At 37.5% G+C, this 18,850-nt stretch overlaps 1 protein-coding gene across 1 annotated transcript; it reads left to right on the top strand.

Annotated features, from left to right (window-relative positions):
* Positions 1–1,003: 1,003 nt before the first annotated feature.
* On the top strand, positions 1,004–18,037 carry LOC132990096 (immunoglobulin-like and fibronectin type III domain-containing protein 1). The gene is made up of 26 exons (XM_061058159.1): positions 1,004–1,171; positions 2,352–2,422; positions 3,762–3,821; positions 4,994–5,116; positions 5,271–5,410; positions 5,593–5,692; positions 5,923–5,965; positions 6,311–6,488; positions 6,945–7,101; positions 7,282–7,554; positions 7,703–8,113; positions 8,707–8,808; positions 9,233–9,355; positions 9,446–9,565; positions 10,129–10,253; positions 10,919–11,060; positions 11,213–11,506; positions 12,119–12,415; positions 15,074–15,253; positions 15,337–15,465; positions 15,593–15,901; positions 16,580–16,665; positions 16,801–16,993; positions 17,102–17,398; positions 17,479–17,805; positions 17,904–18,037. Exons 2-26 carry the CDS (start codon positions 2,383–2,385, stop codon positions 17,906–17,908), a joined length of 4,254 nt encoding a protein of 1,417 aa, XP_060914142.1. The 5' UTR covers positions 1,004–1,171; positions 2,352–2,382; the 3' UTR covers positions 17,909–18,037.
* Positions 18,038–18,850: the final 813 nt, after the last annotated feature.

Raw genomic sequence — 18,850 nt, 5'->3', positions numbered from 1 at the left:
CTGCTAATGTGGCAAAAAAAAACAAATTGGTTTCCATGGAGAGAACATAACAGGAATTAAGTATGGAAGGAAATTAGATCAGCAACAAAAACAAAGTGTGTTAAAGTCAGCCGTTGATGTTTATCACCTGCTGTAGAGACATCTGTTTTGTCAATATTTTCTTCTAAAGGCAGAACATCCAGTACATACAGTTCAATCATCTGTTATGGACAGACTGTGATGGAGATTCTAGGATTTGACCTTCAGACAATTAATGCCTTGTTCTTAATTTGATCCTCCTTTTCCAAAAGGCACAACTGCCTCAAAGCCACGACAAGATGAGATTATACCTCATTAATGCCATAACCTTGATTATGTAAAGTATTGTAATACAAGAAGAACACAGCAGACAAGGGAAATGAGTACCCTCTTTACAATGTGGGACTGTTGATGAGCTTAACAGTCCAAATTAAATGCAATGCCTGTCTGTGTCAAGTTTCCTGCTGCACACCACCAAGGTCACCGTTAAATTAACATAGTTTAGGCAACATTTAAATGTGCATACTTAAAAAACAACCCAGCGTGACAGCTAAAAGTCTCATCTTAATCTTGTAAAAAACTAAGCCACTGGCCTATTATTATAGCAATTAACAAAAACTGAATGCCCTAAGGAACAAACTGTGGCCTCTATCTTTTCCCTATGATATTAAAATATGCATGCTATCTGTAATGTGGTATCAGTATGACAAAATGAGATACCACACAAACAAAATAAACACAGCAGTCACTTTCTTGTCAGCAACTGTCTGTGAAAGATGAGCATGCTGTCATCAGTAATTACTACACCAGGAGATAACTTCACCACTAACTTGTCATTGGTAGCCCTTCCCTCTCCTTCTATTTACCTCTCTTTACCTCATCCAGAACCCCACCACCCCACCCACTGTGCCCTCCCCCCTCCCCCTCCCAATAATACCCCACACACTTTGAGCATCCATCTGCTCCATCTGCTTTAACAGGGGAACCCTCTCCTTGACAGTCTCAGTCCAGGCACAAGCTTCCAGGCAGAAAAATCAGACATGTTTCCCCAAAGGATTTAATATCCAGTAAAATCCAGGAGGGTGCAAGTCCATACCACCTCCATAAACCATTCTCCGAGTCTCTGTGGGAGTAAGGACGGAGCTGTAGACAGGTAAACAACTCTTACCCTCTGTTTGTTTGTGACTGTGTAGTGACCAAGTCTATATCCTTACCAAAGGTCAGCCCCTATTTTGTTATATCCAAGTAGGGGTCTACAGGATGAAAGGAATGTGAAGTTTGTCCTTAAAGGAAGAGTTAGCCAACAGTGTTTTTTAAATCATAGATGGTCTAGTGGATTGCTTCTTTTAATTACCTAGAATATCAGTCTAAACTGGTTGACAATTATAGTCGTCACTTTAATAAAAAGGGATCAATTAAATGTTCTGTTATAGCATTAAATTGCCCCTATAAAGATATATTTTTCATTGTTATACTTAAACTCAAGTTTAGAAGTCAAACATAGAGTCAAAAACATTTAGTACATTGATGTACTGTATAAGGGGAATCTTATTCAAGGCATTTTACTATTTAAAAATGACATTTCATAGCAGCAGTAGCAAACAGTCCAGCTTCATCAAACTATATGAAGTAATACAGGGTCACAGCTAACTATAGCTTAGGAGCTTTGGAGCTGTGCACCATCAGTGTTTGTCCTCCACGTGATATTGACCTCTCACTGACCACTGTCTTTAAAGTTCTAAGCCTTCTAAGCAGTCCTGAATATAAATAAAATGAATCATCTTTCTTGTTAAATAAATATTTCCCCTACTTTGAAAAGAGTGTATTGGCATACACAGCTTTCCAGTAAAGGGCGAATTGCAGAAACTGGTTGAATCTCCCCAAAAATTGGACCCCTATGCATAGATAGGGTCTGTGTATTTCTTACTGTGTGTTATGCCCAAAAGAACTAATAAGCATAAAGTCACAATGAACACAACAGGTTGACATTCTGACTCTGCTGTACAAAGAATGCAGGTAGACACGGGTAGGTCAAGTTTTGTACAGATGTTTTTTGAAGTTATATATCAAAACAACTGAAGGCAACATACAAAGATCAGACTACAGAGTCAAATTTAAGCAGCATGAAGGTGTTGTGGATGAAAGTGGGTATATCTGGATAAGTGGCTTCTCAGTGTCGCCTCCTTTTATGATGTGAAAAAAGTTAGAAGTAAGTATACGTACTGCACAGCAAGAAAACCAAACCTATTAAGCAAATACTTTACATTGAAAAGACACACTTATGTTGGGTCTTACCATTGGTACTAATAGTTATTGTTGCATTCTGTTTACAGGTCTCTCTTTTGACAGTCATCCCTCGCCAAAATGTGGAAAAGTGGAAAAAGCCCGGGTTCTAGGAGACAATGTAAAGTACAATTCAAAAATTCCCTTATTTCACTAAATTATGGTCAAATGATGTGTTGGTTTCAATCTATTGCAAAAAATAATTAGAGACAAACAGACAGAATCAAAAAGACTAAGAGATGGTATTGAAAATGTTACATGTTTCCAGAGATTAGACAGTTTATAATGTTCTTTTTTTATTTTTAAATTACTTTTTTTATTTGACAAGATTCAGTCAAGTTTCTGATATTTATCATTTGAATAAGCAATCCTTTTATTTTCATTTATGTTAAAGATTTCTATTATTATAATTTATGTGGTCTCACTGTCATTTTGGTTCTGATTAAGTGTAATGTTAGACTGCATTTTTCTTTCGTACAGAAATTCTTTTTTTAGTTACTATCCTATGTACATTTGAACAATTTCACTGAGCTTTACGAAGAGTTCAGCTTGTTGTTTTGCTGCCAGGTGCAACATTAATGTACACTAAAGCTCTCATAGTCATGTACAACCTGAGACAGACTCTCTTGGCTACTATCTGGTGAATATTTAGCTGATAAAGAGCTAGCTATTTCTCTCAGGCAGCAGTGGAGTCTAAACACAGAGCGAAGCTTCATCAACTTAAAGGTGACAACATATCAATGTTGTTTTAAAAACTGAATTATGCTGCCCTCACGTGGCCAACAATCAGTTATTGCAGACTTAAAGATACTACTTTGATTTTCTCCAACAAATGAGTTCACATCGGGTCCTTCCGAGACAATAAAATGAGAAAACATTCACTCCCACAAGAGGGTATGCGATCTCTACTGTATGTTAAGTGTGCAAGTTGGAGTTTTGCCAAACTGGCAGGCCCTTTAACATCCAGTTGATTAAAGGTCTTTTCTCTCAGGCTTCAGTGTTAAAGTGAGGATGAGAAGAAAACATCCCTGGATTAAGGTTGCCTGCCTCCTGCCCTTCATGGTGACCCTCTCAGGGCTTTAGTTTATTCAGGCCTGTGTAAGCTTTCCTTTTCCACATTATGCCTGACTGACTCTTCACTTCTCCGCCCACTGTTTACTTTGGTCTTTGAACCTCTTACCCGCCATACTTCCCTATGTTTTATCAACGCTTCCATACATCATCTATCCACCCATGAGTCCATCCATCACTTATACCTAGAAGCATAGACAAATAAATGCTTCACCTGGTTTAGATAAACATTTCCACAAATACAAGACAATTCCTGCAACAACAACAAAAATGTATAATATATATATTCTATATACACAATCAAATATATAATGTTTAATATCTTACAGCAAAGGCTTAGCATTTACTCATGTGCTTGTAACTGATGTGATGTTGTTTCTTCCACCCAGGTTTCTCCATCGTTCATCAATACATTCAACATTTTAATGAGGTGTCTGGCAACAAGTCAGGTGAAATCAAAGAATGGTTGATGTAGAGTTTGAGTACAATGTTGATCTACATCCTTTCTTATAAATAACAGAAGATTATTGAATAATACATTAGGTATTATTGAAGAGTGTGTCTACCTGATCTGCCTGTCATTGTGGTGTTAACCTTAACTTAAATATCTATTTACTATCTTATCAAGTCAGGCGCCCTCTTTGACACGTTTGACTGGGGGACAGCTCTCCAAATTCAGCCCTTGACTTAATGATCATTAATCCCTGAATCAATTTTGTTCCTCATTGACTTTTGTTTTATCCTCTATCTTGGCATTTCAAAAGCCTGATAAGAAATACTCCACAAAACAGCAAAAAAAAGAAGATCATGGTGTGAATCTTGTGCACTGCTGTTTGAAGACTGAGTTATTTTGACTATAGACTTTTCATTAATCTTACCGGAACAACTAAAGTACAACTGAAATGACTAGTCAATTCTTCCAATAGTTCATCTACTGAAAATCAATCTGAAAATGTTTTGATAATCAATTTCATACCAATTTGTTGCATTTCAGAGCAAACTATCCAGACAATTGACTATTCAATATAAGCATTTGTTGATCGTAGCCCTTATGTGTAACTGTACATTCTCTACTGTGTAGTATTACAGTGTACATGATGATGAGCTTTTACTGGTCTTTGAGAAGATGTTGAAAGTACACTCTCAAACAGAGCGTTTATGAGCAACAGAAGGTTGCATAATAATAAACTGAGTGTTTAAAAATTTACAAAATAGATACAGGATCATCAGCAGATCATCTTTCATGTTTCAGTTGTACCTTCTGCTCTACGGATCTACTATACATTTAACAAATGTGTGGAGCACTTCATGTTTGTTTAACCATCATCAAGCTATTATGTCAGTAAAAATACAAACATGAGCAAGCTGTCTCCGTAAAAACACACACATCCACACAAGTCATCACTGTGAAAACTTTTGACATTCCTGACATCTGCTGGTGGAAAGGAAATCGGTTCAGTTCTACCAAATGCAACACTTTCCATTTGGTCTGACGATTTATTTTAAGTTACTGTGTTTACTTACTATGCTGAAGTGATTTTTGGTTTGTTTTTAATTTTAACCATCATAGTTAATTTATTTTTCATTTATTTTAAATAATGTTTTTGCTTACTTTGTTTAGCTGCCATCAGGAGAAGATCCAAGACTCCTGGAGTGATGATCACTCAGTATATAGTGAACCTGCCAGAAGGGAAAACCACCCCAGATTTCCAGTCTAAACCTATGCCAGTAGAAGTTAAAGAAGGTGGGTTACATTTTAACAAAGCCCTAAAATATACTTCTGCAATTCAGTCAAGTCAAATTAATTAGATGCACCAATGCACTGGTCAATGGAGACTACAGGAAACTAGAACGCTTACATTTTAAAGCACTCAACATCTATTCTATTCATCATTTAGGACAACTAGCTGTTTTCAAGGCCATAGTGACGGGGGATCCAAAACCAGAGGTTTCATGGAGAAGAACTAAAGGGAATATTTTAGACAAGAACAAATTTCTGAGTAAATATGATGAATCAACTGGAGAGCACATATTGGAGGTAAGTTACTAAATGATTAAAAAAACATAGCAGAAAACAAACCTTTGACTATTTACCGATCAGGCTGTGTTTTTATTAGTCAAGTAAAGCACATTACTATCTTGGCATAATTACAATATATTAGATAAACTCAATCTTGTCATCTAATAACTGAAAGTGCAGAATGTTATTTATATTTCGAGATTCGCAAAGTAACTACCGAGGAAGCAGATACATACAAGTGCTTGGCTGTGAATGAATTTGGCAAAGCTGTCTGCACGACAACGCTCAACCTGACTGAAGGTAAGAGTTGTTCCAATAACGCAGTCCCAGATGTGATTGGTCATTTTCTGTTGTGATTGTGCAAGTTACAGAGTTGATCAATCTGGCTGGTATTATCATTTCCATTATTTGACGTCTCATCAATTGCTGGTTCTTCTTGCTTTTAATTTAAAAAATAATAATAATTTTGTTCTCATAGTAGTTTATAGTTTTCATAACAACTCACTGTGATCTGCATTTGCTGCTTTCAGATTTGAAAAATCCAGCAGATTTCAGAAAATTGTTGAGGAGAAGGTAAGAATTAAAATACTATGGTATCAAAATCTTTAAATTATAATAAGGCTTGGGGGAGCATTAAGGGTGAGTGAATGTGAGTGTGTGTGTTTGTGGTGTGGGTGTCTCTGTGTTTAAATGTTTGGTATTATGTTTTGGATTTACCTTTTATTTTGATTTTGTATTATGATGATTAATTTATGTTTTGTAAGGACCCCCTTGAAAATGAGATGATGCATCTCAAGGGGCTATCCTTGAAATAAATTACAAAACATTACAAATAAGATATGTCTGCACATGGGTGGGATTTATCATCGATCCTTGTCTGGTCATATGTAGTGTTTAATATTTGCCTTGTACCATTAGCAAAGCAGGAAAGAAAACACCAAATGGGGAATCTGATGACAAATTCTGGGAAGCAATGCTGAATGCTGACAGGAGTGACTATGAGAGAATTTGTGCTGAGTTCGGCATTACAGACATACAGTCGATCGTCAAGCAACTGGCAGAGAAGAAGAAGGAGAGAAAGCAAAAAAACAGTACGGTACGAAATCTGTCAAGTAAAAACAATATCATCAGCTTGCTAACATACCTCTTAACAACTATGATGGATTCTCATCTGACTGTATTTATATTGGGCTCAATATATAGTACAACATATTACCACTATTTTGGACATCATGAGCCCAAATGCAATATTTTTACCCTGCCTTTTTATTTGCTCATCCGGACACTAGATGTGGATTTAAATACAGTATAGTTCCCTCAAATAATGCAAACAGTTTAAGTTATACATAGCTGAATGCTTAAACACAAGTGTATCAATGGACTTGATCTGTTAACAGATTGAAAGTGCAGATTTTGCAGAAAGTGTTATATCTGATGCCATCAGAGCTATCCATTGACATTTAAATATGCACAATTTACATCAGTGATGTTATCTTTCCCCAGTCAGAATATGACTTTTCTGTCTTGTTTTCAATCCCTTTGTCTTTGTTAGGATGGTGAGATACCATACGATGAAGATTTATCAGAGAAAAATGGCATTAAGAGTCGTAGGAGGACAAAGGATTATGGTATCAATGGCCCAATGCAAAAAGATGCATGGCAGAATAAAGTGGATGAAGAGGTCAACCGCCTGTTTTCAGAGTTAAAATGTAGGTATATTTAAATCATGTTAAAGATGACCATATTGGGTTTGAGATTATATGAATACATATAGATATAACTGGTTCAAAGGTGACACACTTCACATACAAAGACACAAACTTAACTGGAGTCCATTTGTGTAACAAACTGACGTCTGGTTCACTGACTTCATTGTGTTTCTTTTACAGTCGCCAAATTGGACTTTGTGATCAAAATTCAGGAGATTAAAGCTGAAGAAAACGATGATGCCCTCTTTGAGTGTGTCCTGACACACCCATTACCCAAGATATCATGGATGGGCAAGGGCAGCGAGCTGGAGGATGGGGAAAAATACAGCATAACCGTGTCAGACCACCAACTGATCCACAGCTTGCTGATCAAGGACTGCACTCTGTTGGACAAAGGCATCTATTCAGTTGTGGCTGGCAATGCGTCCTGCAGTGCCTGGCTGGTTGTAGAAGGTAGCCTTAATGTATATTGTACTTGAATTCAAATGTTGAATGTATGCTGAAGTGATCCTCATTGCTGCTAATGGAAATTATTTGTGATGACAATCACAAATAAATGGCTCATGTGTTATGTACGATGTATTTTGCATCTTTTAAACAGAGAGGGACCCTGCATCTACTGGGAAGAAGACAGTCCGTTCAGGTACCTTGAATGGTGGAGGACGGATCGACCTTGAAAAGCTGGCAAAAGAGCAGCAATTAAAAAACCAAGAAGAGATGGAGAAGATTTTAGCGGCTGTAAAAGAAAAGTACAAGGAAGAACTACTGAAAGATGAGAAGATATTAGCCGCTGGGAGTGACGGTGAAATAAGTGAGGACACTGGACCGGGCAAAAACAGCGAAGAGATAAAGTCTAAGTCAAAAGGGAAGAAAGGAAAAGTAAAGTTCAAAATCTCAGGAGAAAATGGCACAGAAACAGAATTAGATGATTCAGACGGGCAACTAACAGGAGATGACCCAAGGCACCAAAAATGCACCCGATCTGGTCAAATGGATTTTGACAAGGTAACAGGTAAAGTCGATCGATGCCTGACAATTCATTTTCACTACCACAACTGTTAAGTTTATGATGAAAACATGCTTCTACATAGTAAATATGACATTGGCGGAAAAAATGGGCATTGACATGTAATGCTTAGGTTAAATGTAACATACTGAAAAGTCGCCTTACTGTACTTCTAACAAAATGATTACCGGGCTTTTTTAAGCCCTAAATTTACTATGGTGCATCAAATAAGTTATTGCGGGACAACCACAATTTCGCATCTATTATACGCTTACTTTTTAGCACACCAAGTACAAAAAAAAATGGTTCACCTAAAAATATGATAACCGACCCCACCAGGTATCTGGTCAAAAAAAGTCTGAATAATTCAGCATAACTATAACAACAATAAAAAACTGATATAACAATGACAGTGGACAATTTCAATACAATGTTGTTGTGCTACTCTTATGGACTTCCATCTTTTTGTAAATCATTTTTTTTGTGCTTTAAAACTATTTTCCACACTTGATTCTTTTCAGTTGAAGTCTTTATTTATTTCGAGTCCATGTGCAAAAATGTTGAAGTAGAGTTTAATTGGGTTCAATTATTTTCCTAAGGTGAAAATGAAGATGCTGATTCAGAAGTAAATAAAGACTCTACTGGGTCTACAAGCCGTCCAGGGCACAAAAAGAAGGCCCAGCGGAAACAACGCACATCTGGTAAGAGACAAGAAGAAACATACTAACTCCTGAACTGAAACAAATGTACTGCAAGTTATCTTTTAAGATGTGTCATAGATATATTGTATTGTAAAGTATGGGTAGAGGAAATGTTAGTCGTGAAAATGACCAGGTAGAAGCTCTTGTTAGCACTTTGGATTCACAGTATATTCATTTTATCTGTTATGTAACATCATTGGCGTATTGTATGCAATACCTTAGTTGAAAGTTTTTAAATTATTGAAAGTGTGCAAGACAGTGTGATCATCTGGACCAATCCTTACATTTCAATGTCATTTTACACATTCATATATAAGTCACCCCAATGGTGGAGATGTTCTAAAATTACAAAACAAAAGTGTTCCGACAAAATAAAAAAACTCATTGAGTTTGTACTACCTTAAGTCTATGACTATTACACCAGATCAAAATGAACTTGAAAGTGAAAATGAAGAAAGTGATAGTGATGACTGCGAGGACTCTACTGGCCAAGTCAAGCATTCAAGCAGTTCGAAGAAACGTCAACGTTCAAAGAAAGCAATGAATGGTAAGAGACAATATGGGAAACTTTTGTAAAGGTAAAATAATTTCATCACCTTTGTGGTAAAAGTTCACCATTAACTACTATGCTTTTTAGAAGGTGAAAGTGTAGGTCCTGAAGACACAGAGTGTGAAGATACAGAAGATGCAACTGGCTCTGTTACAAAATCAAGGCGTAAAAAAAGACAGGGCCCACTGATAGAAGACACAGTAATTGGTAAGTAACCTTAAAGGGATCGTGTTTGTCCAGCAATCAAATAATTAGTTCATTCAATAATCATTAATGTAATACACAACAAAAGACCACGTTCCTTTTAGGAAGGAGTCAAGTGGATTATCACCTACATTAAAATAAGTTCCTCTGAAAATGATAATGGTATACTTTGGTACCTTTATCCGTCTTTGTCATATTAAGAGGCTCCACATGTTACTCTACATGTTTGTAATATTGACAGATAAGGGACACTCACCATTTGCATAACTAAGCTGCACAGAAAATTGTTTGGTTTTCATTTGCTTAATTTAAGGAGTTTTACTGACAGATCTGCATTCCCCCCTTTTAACAAACTATTTCAAACTGAATAATATGTCTTGAATAAGATTCGTTTAAAAAAAATATATATTTTAAGAGATGTTGAACCTGATTTAAAAGTAACTAAAATTGTGTACTATTAATATATTCAATGCACCGTATGTAAAAAGATTAAAAACATCAGGTTTGCTTTTGAATGCATATTACAATAATCGTGGTATCTAACAGTTTCCCTGTTTGCATGCTAGATCCAGGGGTTCATTTCGTCTGTGGTCTGTCTGATGTCAGCGCTATCATCCATGAAACTGCTGAGTTAACATGTAGGCTCAGCAGTGAAGACTGTGATGGAGTCTGGTACAGAGACGGCAAGAAGGTTAGTCATGAAGGTCAAACTCATCATTTCCTGGGGAACTCTGGTCATGTCAGTCAAGAGAGTCAAGAGAGTGTGTTACAGTGGCCTGGTGATCCAAAGTTGCTTTCCCAGCAGCAGACACCTTTTTGTCTTGCAGTCAGAATGCGTTTCATGCTTACACTGACTTTTAATGAGACAAGGCCATACCAGCATTGAATTGGAAGTATTGGAGCTGATTATGTTCTTTTTAATTTATTTAACCAATGTGTTTTTTTTTTATACTTAATTCAATATCCATCATGTGATCAAGTTACAAAATGTATAACATTATGTTATTTATAACACTACTTGATACTGTTTAACTTTGGAGACTGCATTCCTCAAACAGACACATTTCATATTACTTGGCAGTTTTGGTTTCTTGGCATTATGACCGTCATGAACCCATAAAATCAAATTCTGGTGGCTGAGAGAAAGAACTGCAGTTCCATATAGCTTAATGAGATTATGCATCTTTTCCGGTGTCATAAGGACCAACCAAGACAAAAAAACATCATGATTAGTATAAGTACCATGATACACCTGTGTTTGAACAGCAATCTCCCTAGTTGATAGTCAAAGAGCCTTTTTTGATAAACGTATGTTTTGTCATAGCTCTGTTTATTTTCTGTCTCTTCTCCCAACAGATTTCCCCAGATGACAATTTCACTATCAGTAAGGATGGTGCAATCCATAAATTAGTCATTATCAGCTGCACGGAAGAGCACTCTGGGAAATATCGTTTTGAGGCAGACGGTCGCAAAACAGAGGCGATGATCAACGTCAAAGGTTTAAGGATTCTAATGACGTCAATGATTGTTATTTTGATGATAAAGCTGAAGTGAAAAAGATTACAAATGTTTCTATAAACACATCTTAGAGACTGATCATAGTCAAATACAATATGAGTGCTGAAATGACCCAGATGTGTTTTGTTTAAGATCCCCCAAGGTTTGACCCTGAAGACCTCAGAGCATTCATTGAGCCATTGACAGTTAAAACAGGGCACAACGCCATCTTCAAGCTGCATTTCGTTGGCCACGAACCCATAAAAATTCAGTGGTACAAAGAGGGAGACGAGCTCCAAGGTGACAACAATACAAGGATAGAGAAATCTGCAAGTCACAGCCGCTTGCTGCTGAGCAGGTGCCAAAGGAAAGACACAGGAGAGATCAAGATCAAGCTGAAGAACGAACACGGCTTCATCGAGGCAATTTCACAGCTAACTGTGCTTGGTGAGTGAATGAAGGACAATGCAGAAAAACAGGAAATCTCTCATCGCTCTGTTTTTTTCTTAGCTCTTCATGTAACACGATAAAAAATGGCAGATGAATTAAAGAGACATCTTTGATATTCAAAGTCTTCAAGATAATTCTTATCTTTATGGATGCCAAAAGAAGTAATTTGGGAGGCAAGCTGTGCTTTCAAGATGTTTTCTCTTCCAAAGATCTTACAAACAGAAAGTAGAAGTGTCCTTAAATGAATCAAAACTACATCCACATTATCTTTAATTCCAGGCCAGTGTTTTCTCTGTGAGAAGAAGGGCTCAACTTTCACTGAGCCTATTTGTGACAGGACAGATTTAGATGTTTTTATTTTTTTTTGCTCTGTATTGAAAATATTGTATTTTGTTCCCTCTAGAAGAGAATGCCAGTTTCAGCTAACATTAGGGGTTATACGATGTGTTTTGCATACATTTCAGACAGGAGTTTTTTTTTTTTAAACCACTGCTTTATCTTAAACTACTGCACGAATTAAAACTTTAAAATGTTTTGTGACTATTTCTCAATCACAGACTTTTCAGGAAAGGGATTTCAAACGGGAAATTTTACTTTTTAATCTTTCAGACAAACCCACTCCACCTCAGGGTCCTGCGGAGGTCACAGAAAGTTCAGCTATGTGTATTGAATTTCGATGGAGACCTCCTAAGGATGATGGTGGCTCACCAGTGATAAACTACGTACTGGAACGACAGCAAGTGGGACGAAACACCTGGAAGAAGTTAGGGGAAATCCCAGGTGTGCCAAGCTATCGGGACAATGACGTGGACCATGGCCGGAAATACTGTTACCACATCCGAGCAGTAACTGCTGAGGGTTTAAGTGACATTATGGAGACTGATGACATGCAAGCCGGGACTCTAGGTGAGCCAATATGATATTTGTTTTTTATCTTTCAGATCAGTTTTTCCAACTAATTCAACTCAAGAACTAAACAAGAGATACACTGCAGCTACTTTTCAATTTTTAACTGCCAATTAATCTTTAACCCACCAATAATACCAAAATGATTACAGTGACTGAACCTTACTATTCCAGTTCAAACGGCCAAACATCCATTTGTCCATTTCATTCTGCTATCTAGGATAGGGTTGCAGTGACAGCAGGCTAAGAACTCTAAATAAGCTGACCCAGTTATACCTCTCCAGGGTACTGTATTCCAGCTCAACTGGCTCCTTTCATTGCAAAGGAGTAGGAGCTCTACTCTGTTCTCTATCCAGATGTCTGAGCTCCAAGGCTGAGACCAGCTATCCTTCAGAGCAACGTCATTTCGGCCGCTTACCAGCAATCTTGTTCTTTCGGTCATGGGTAAAACGGGTGAAGGTCAGCTCCCTCTTTGTCGTGATGGACCGGAACAACGCTTGCGTTATTTTGGATAACGCACCAAGTTGCCTGTCAATCTCATGATCCATTTTACATGTACTTGTACACGAGATACTGAGACACTTGAACTCACAGTCCTAAAACAACTTTTTGACTCACCAGGCAAGGTAGATGAAAAAATTAATCGGCCAAGCATCCCAACTATTTGGGACTCGGCTGCAAACCAGGTAATTCATCAAAGCAACCAGAAAAGGCACAGAGTTATATCAAGCATCACAACACAACAGCAGTAGCCCACAACACACAATGAGGAAACCATCAAGTATAACACAAGCACAATGTTAAAAAAAAAAAAAAAAGTTTTGCACTTACTTTTTGAGGTCTTCTTGAAAAAACACCACCCCCTGGTCTTTCTTTATGAAGTCTGCGTGTGGAACAAGGTTTTCATCCTACTGGTCTGTAAGGCTCCACGTAAATAGTGACTTGAGGTGAAGTCTGGAAAAAGTCCAATCCATGAAAGATGTAGTTCATTTCCAGAGCTGATGAAAAACAGTCGATTTATGTTTGGATGGAGTTAACCTCTATTTACGGCTGCTATATTTAACCACCCAACCCAACTACCTACTTAACCACATGTGTCTAAAGATAAACAAAAAAAAGTGTAGGTGTGTAAGTTAATTAGTAATTAATGCATTTTACAATCAAACATGTGGGAGACTAACTTTAGTAAAACTATTTTAAGACTTTACTTAACACTGCAAGAAATTCACACATATACTTCATACAGTAAATACGGTACTTCTGGTTTTCTATTCTGCCACCATTAACCCGATATATCTCATGGCATATTTCTACACGGTAGTAAAATTATATATTAGGGGTATTTTTGGACTGATAATATTGTAGCGTGCTTGAGTAACCAAGCGTCGACATGTTTTTACCGACATTTAAAGCTGGCGAACGTAACACAATGAATATGGTTTATATTTTTCTATCCTATTCCTGTCTTGTCACTTACCATTCTTGTTTCAACACATTTTCGATTCCTCAGAGACTGTATGCCCACTTTCATCGAAAATGACACTTTTGTTTTCAGTAAAGACGGGTTTTTTTCTTCAAAACTCCAAAACACGACTACACAACTTCAGTATTGGGTGGGCGGAGCTTATCAGTACCTAAAAGAAGAAATAAACAAGTGTGACGTAGGCCAATTAACTCAGGGCGTGTTCAGCAATAACTACAGAAAAAAAAATGCTTTCACATTGGTCTGATACCAATTTGGTTAAGTTGTGATTCTAAAATGTTAAAACTGTAAAAGCTTCTTAATAAAATTCACATTTACAGGCCAGGTAAGCCAATAAGACTTATTTCTATTTCCACTTAATTGGCCTTTTTTTTTACTGCAGATATTTGTCATATTAAAAAAATACAGGTGTTACTTATAACATTAAAGATGTTGCAATTCTATAATAGTAACCATGACAGTGGGACAATAAGTCACCAGGATTGTAAGTTCAGCCAGCATTAATTTGTTTTCTTTATTATGACATGAAAATATACTTAGGTTTAAATTAACATAACCTTTTGATCATCTCCACTCAACTCAGTTTTGTTTAAAAAGCACATTTCATACATATAAAAAAAACTTGCATCCTTCACAAAGGAACAGACACAACATGAAAGTGAAAGCAATGTTTCATTGCAATAAGCAAGATTATGAAGAGATTAAAAAGGAAGGTAATACAATAATTTAAAAAGATAAACATAAAAATACAGTGAAAAAAACAGCAATCAACACACATTTTTAAAGATGGTAAAAACGTTGATAAACATCGTTTCAAAAAACAGAGATAAAACAATGATAACATTTCTTGCACATGGTTGTAAAGTTACTCCTAATTAAAAGCAAGATTCAAAAGATAGGTCTTAAATTGACTTCATCATTTAAACCAATGTCCTTACTGCCCCCTGCTGTTCCCCAGTGTGTGTAAACCATAGGTCTAAACACACAGCATAGATCTGTTTACAAAGCGGTTGGCTTCATTTATAACATGACGACAATATTACTGAAAATAAAATGAAACATTAGCATTCATCTATGATGCCTTGTCTTTAACTGCAGAAGAACATTTCAGTCCCTCTCTCTGAGTTCAACCTTTTCTAACATTACCTACCATGTGCTTTTCTGCATTTCTTCAGCTTTTCCCGGCCCTCCTTCGCCTCCAAAAGTGATCAGCGCTTATGATGACTGCATCAACATTTCCTGGGATTCCCCAAGTAATAAAGGAGGTTCACGAATCCTTGGCTATATTTTGGAGAAACGGAAGAAGGGGAGTAATCTGTGGACTGTTGTTAATGCCTTGGATGAACTAATAAAAGGTCTGCATTTTTATTCCCATTTAGTTCAGTCTGGCATTGAAGCCCACAACACTGAAGTTTTGTCTTTCTGAAATTACTTCTAGAGAAGAAATATGCGGTGAAAGATGTAGTGGCAGGAATGGAGTATGAATTCAGGGTTACTGCCATAAACCTCTCGGGAGCCGGTGAAAACAGCAGCCCATCTGAGTTTGTTTTCGCAAGAGATCCCAAGAGTAAGTGTTGCAACAGATTTGTATGCTACACCCAAAAGTCTCCAGTAGTTTGCTGAATATAAATTCACATTTTGCATCTTTAAATTATGATTTTAAAACTTTTACTTTGACATTTTGTGAACCTCAGAGCCTCCCGGAAAAGTTTTAAACCTGAAGGTGACAGAAACTTCTTACTCACACATCGCTCTGACTTGGACCAAACCTGAGGATAAACCAGAAATACAGGACGAAGCAAAGGGGTATTTTGTTGAGATCCGTCCTGCTGAAGACATTGAATGGTCCCGCTGTAATACCACCATCCTCATCACGACTTCCTACAGTGTGAAAGGCCTGAAATCCATGGGCATGTATTGGCTGAGAGTGATTGCGACTAATGATGGTGGAGATAGCACTCCTGCCGAGCTGGCCAAATATGTCCTTGCTATGCCCTCGCCCGGTATGTAGTCTTGTTTGAAATTTAAAACGGAAGATGTTGCTGTTTAGTTGCACCTATGCATACAATGAGCAATCAGTCAATATTCATTTATAGTCTAGAGATCAATAAGAAGCACTTACTTTGACATACTATGTTGCTGTGACACTAACAAAAACCAATGAAAGAAAAACAACAAAAAGATGTAAGAAGTAGAGAACACAAAACGCTTAATGTGACAATCTAATGTAACTACATTTTCTGAAAAAGAGAAATAGTTGCATAGATGAATAAAGGAAATTTAATGTAAGATTAAATACAGGAATGTAAAAAAAAAACAATCAATCCCATCCAATATGATGAATGATTTAGTAGATTGAAAAAAGTAATTGAAATTTAAAAATGCAGTTTGTGTAAAACAATTCCTGAATGTAATTTATGAGGTAAAGCTTCCAAAATGTCTTCTCTTTCTTCTTGCGCGGTAAGAGCTCTATGCTTCTCTATATGATCTGTATCTCAGGGTACTGAACCACTGATCTGCTACTTCATCATAACTGTATAATGAAGAAAATGTATAACTCTGGGGAAGAATGCTATAGGAATCACAGCTGTGCATGTTTGACAAATGTGCCTTACGTAAAAAACCATCTTAAGTTAAATATTGTCCAAAGCACTTTTCATTGTTTTTGCTCAATATTCTAGTGAGGCCAAAGTTCACAAACCACAAGATGAAGAGTTTCATAGTGGTGAGGGCAGGAAACTCAGTCAGGATCACAGTCAACTTTGAGGTAAGATTTCAACTTCGGAGACTGGTGCTGTGCAAACAATGGCTTTACAAAATGAAACAACATGGAAACCCAAGTATATACTCTACTAGGCGCTGTGTGTTACACATGAAATAATACTCAAGATATCTTTTACAGGCCTCCCCGCAGCCTAAAATAATCTGGCTGAAGGACAATGTGCCTGTTACAAAGCGAGTTACAGTCAGTAACTCTGATGGCACATCACAGCTGCTGATCCCCTCCTCAGAGCGCTCCGATACTGGCATCTACTCCATTTTGGTGAAAAATCTTGCAGGACAGGAGACATTCAGTACAGAGGTCAGGGTCACAGGTAAAGCAGATATCAAGATAGACCTTTTTTTTTTTTTTTTTTGCAATATCGTTTTAAAAAAAGAAGACATGTTAAAGGTTCATCAATAAAATTAGATTGTGGTTACAGATGATCCAAAGCCTCCTGGGACTGTGGAACTGGAGGAAAACGTGCCAGGTACAATCACAGTGATCTGGGAGCCTTCTCCTGATGAGAAGCGCGACGATCGCCTCCACTACATAGTGTCCAAACTGGACTCCACCAAACGCACATGGACCACAGTGGCAGAGAGGCTTTTTAATAACAAGTTTACAGTTTGCAACATCATGCTTGGAAGGGAATATAATTTCCGGATCTACGCTAAAAACGACATGGGTGTGTCTGCACCGTCAGAGTCTCCTACCTGGGGGATGGAGCGGAAGAAAGGTGTGTTCATGCACAGTCAAGAAACTCAAAAGCCTCAAGGTGGAAAACTGTAATCTTACTGTTTTTTCCTTTCCTTGTAGAAAAGTTTGTGGTGAACATACCGACCAGAGAGGACCGTGATTTGCGTTGCGCTCCGACCTTCCTTGTGCCTCTGAAGCTTCACACTGCACCAAAAGGCTACGAGTGCTACATGAGCTGCGCAGTGAAGGGAGATCCCAAACCTCGCATCACGTGGTATCGGAATTACATCAGCCTGAACACAAACACCAACTATTACATCTCTGACACCTGCGGAGTCTGCTCCATGCTGATTCTCCGCGTAGGCCCCAAAGACATGGGCGAGTACACCATCAGTGCAGAGAACGCCCTCGGACGGGCTGAATGCTCCACCGTGCTCAGCGTCAGAGGTGAGGGAGGAACACACCCGCAATTGAAATCAGAGCATTCACTTTGCTTTAAAGGAACAGAGTTGATTAAACCATTCCCCTCTCTCTTTTCCACACAGAGTGAAGAAATGAAATGCATCATGAAGCAATATCTATTTGAATACTTGGTTGTGTCTGAAATCATTTACTACTCCCTATATCTCTACTACAGAGTTAAACTGTATGTACAGGACTCTGAAGTGATCTCTCATTGACAAAAATTTTCTGTGCTGTTTAAAGTATAAAGTGCTGTGTTAGTGGCTGTATACTACTTTTAACTATGCATTGTGGGATATTTGGGTTAACTATATATATATATTTAGATGTTCAGTAAACATTCAGAGATTATAACAGAGATATTCCTTATATAGTGGAATATATAGTCACACTGTATAGACAGTGATTTCAGGCAAAGCCAAAATGTTTGGAGTGAAGTGATGCTTGGATGTAATACACCAAATAGAAAAAAAATATTTGACATTATATCTAGTGGACTGACACTGAAATAAAGAATACACATACCTTCTCAAATACGTACCGTTATTATTGTTGTTTTAATGGTTATTTCACTGTGTCTTTTGGCTTCACGTCACAACATCAGTGTAGAACATGAACATCATCTTTGTCATCGCAGACATTTGGACTTTTGTCAGGACAGCACAGGTTTTACTGACAACATTAACAATGATCTCATCTGTTCAACTGGCTAACATGCACGGACAGAACAAGGATCCTGAAACCAAGGAAGGGAGCTAAAGGAAATTCAGCCGTCATTCATTGGATAATTCACACTGGTGCTTTTCATACTGGGACATGTCGTAATGTGTTCTGGAGGTAATGCCAATATCTAGGTGGAGGCTGGGTGGAGCAATACTGGAGTGATTCTGTCATGTAATTGACCTTCATGTGATACTTCAGGTACAGCTATATTACACTTCAGTATTGCAAATATTTGCTCTTTATTTTGGTTACATCAGTTGAGGCCCACCCAACTGTTTTCTGTGTGATCCCCAGAGCACTCAGGTAC

Source organism: Labrus mixtus, chromosome 15 (genome assembly GCF_963584025.1).
Source record: "Labrus mixtus chromosome 15, fLabMix1.1, whole genome shotgun sequence".
Taxonomy (NCBI): Eukaryota; Metazoa; Chordata; class Actinopteri; order Labriformes; family Labridae; genus Labrus; species Labrus mixtus.
This window is presented reverse-complemented; position numbering and strand designations above follow the sequence as displayed.

Bases quoted from the DNA above. Each gene is read 5' to 3' on its own strand.
- LOC132990096 (XM_061058159.1), top strand. From the start codon at position 2,383: ATGTGGAAAAGTGGAAAAAGCCCGGGTTCTAGGAGACAAT. The intron at 8,809-9,232 runs GTAAGAGACAAG...CTATTACACCAG, and splicing joins GCGGAAACAACGCACATCTG to ATCAAAATGAACTTGAAAGT. The intron at 9,356-9,445 runs GTAAGAGACAAT...TATGCTTTTTAG, and splicing joins TTCAAAGAAAGCAATGAATG to AAGGTGAAAGTGTAGGTCCT.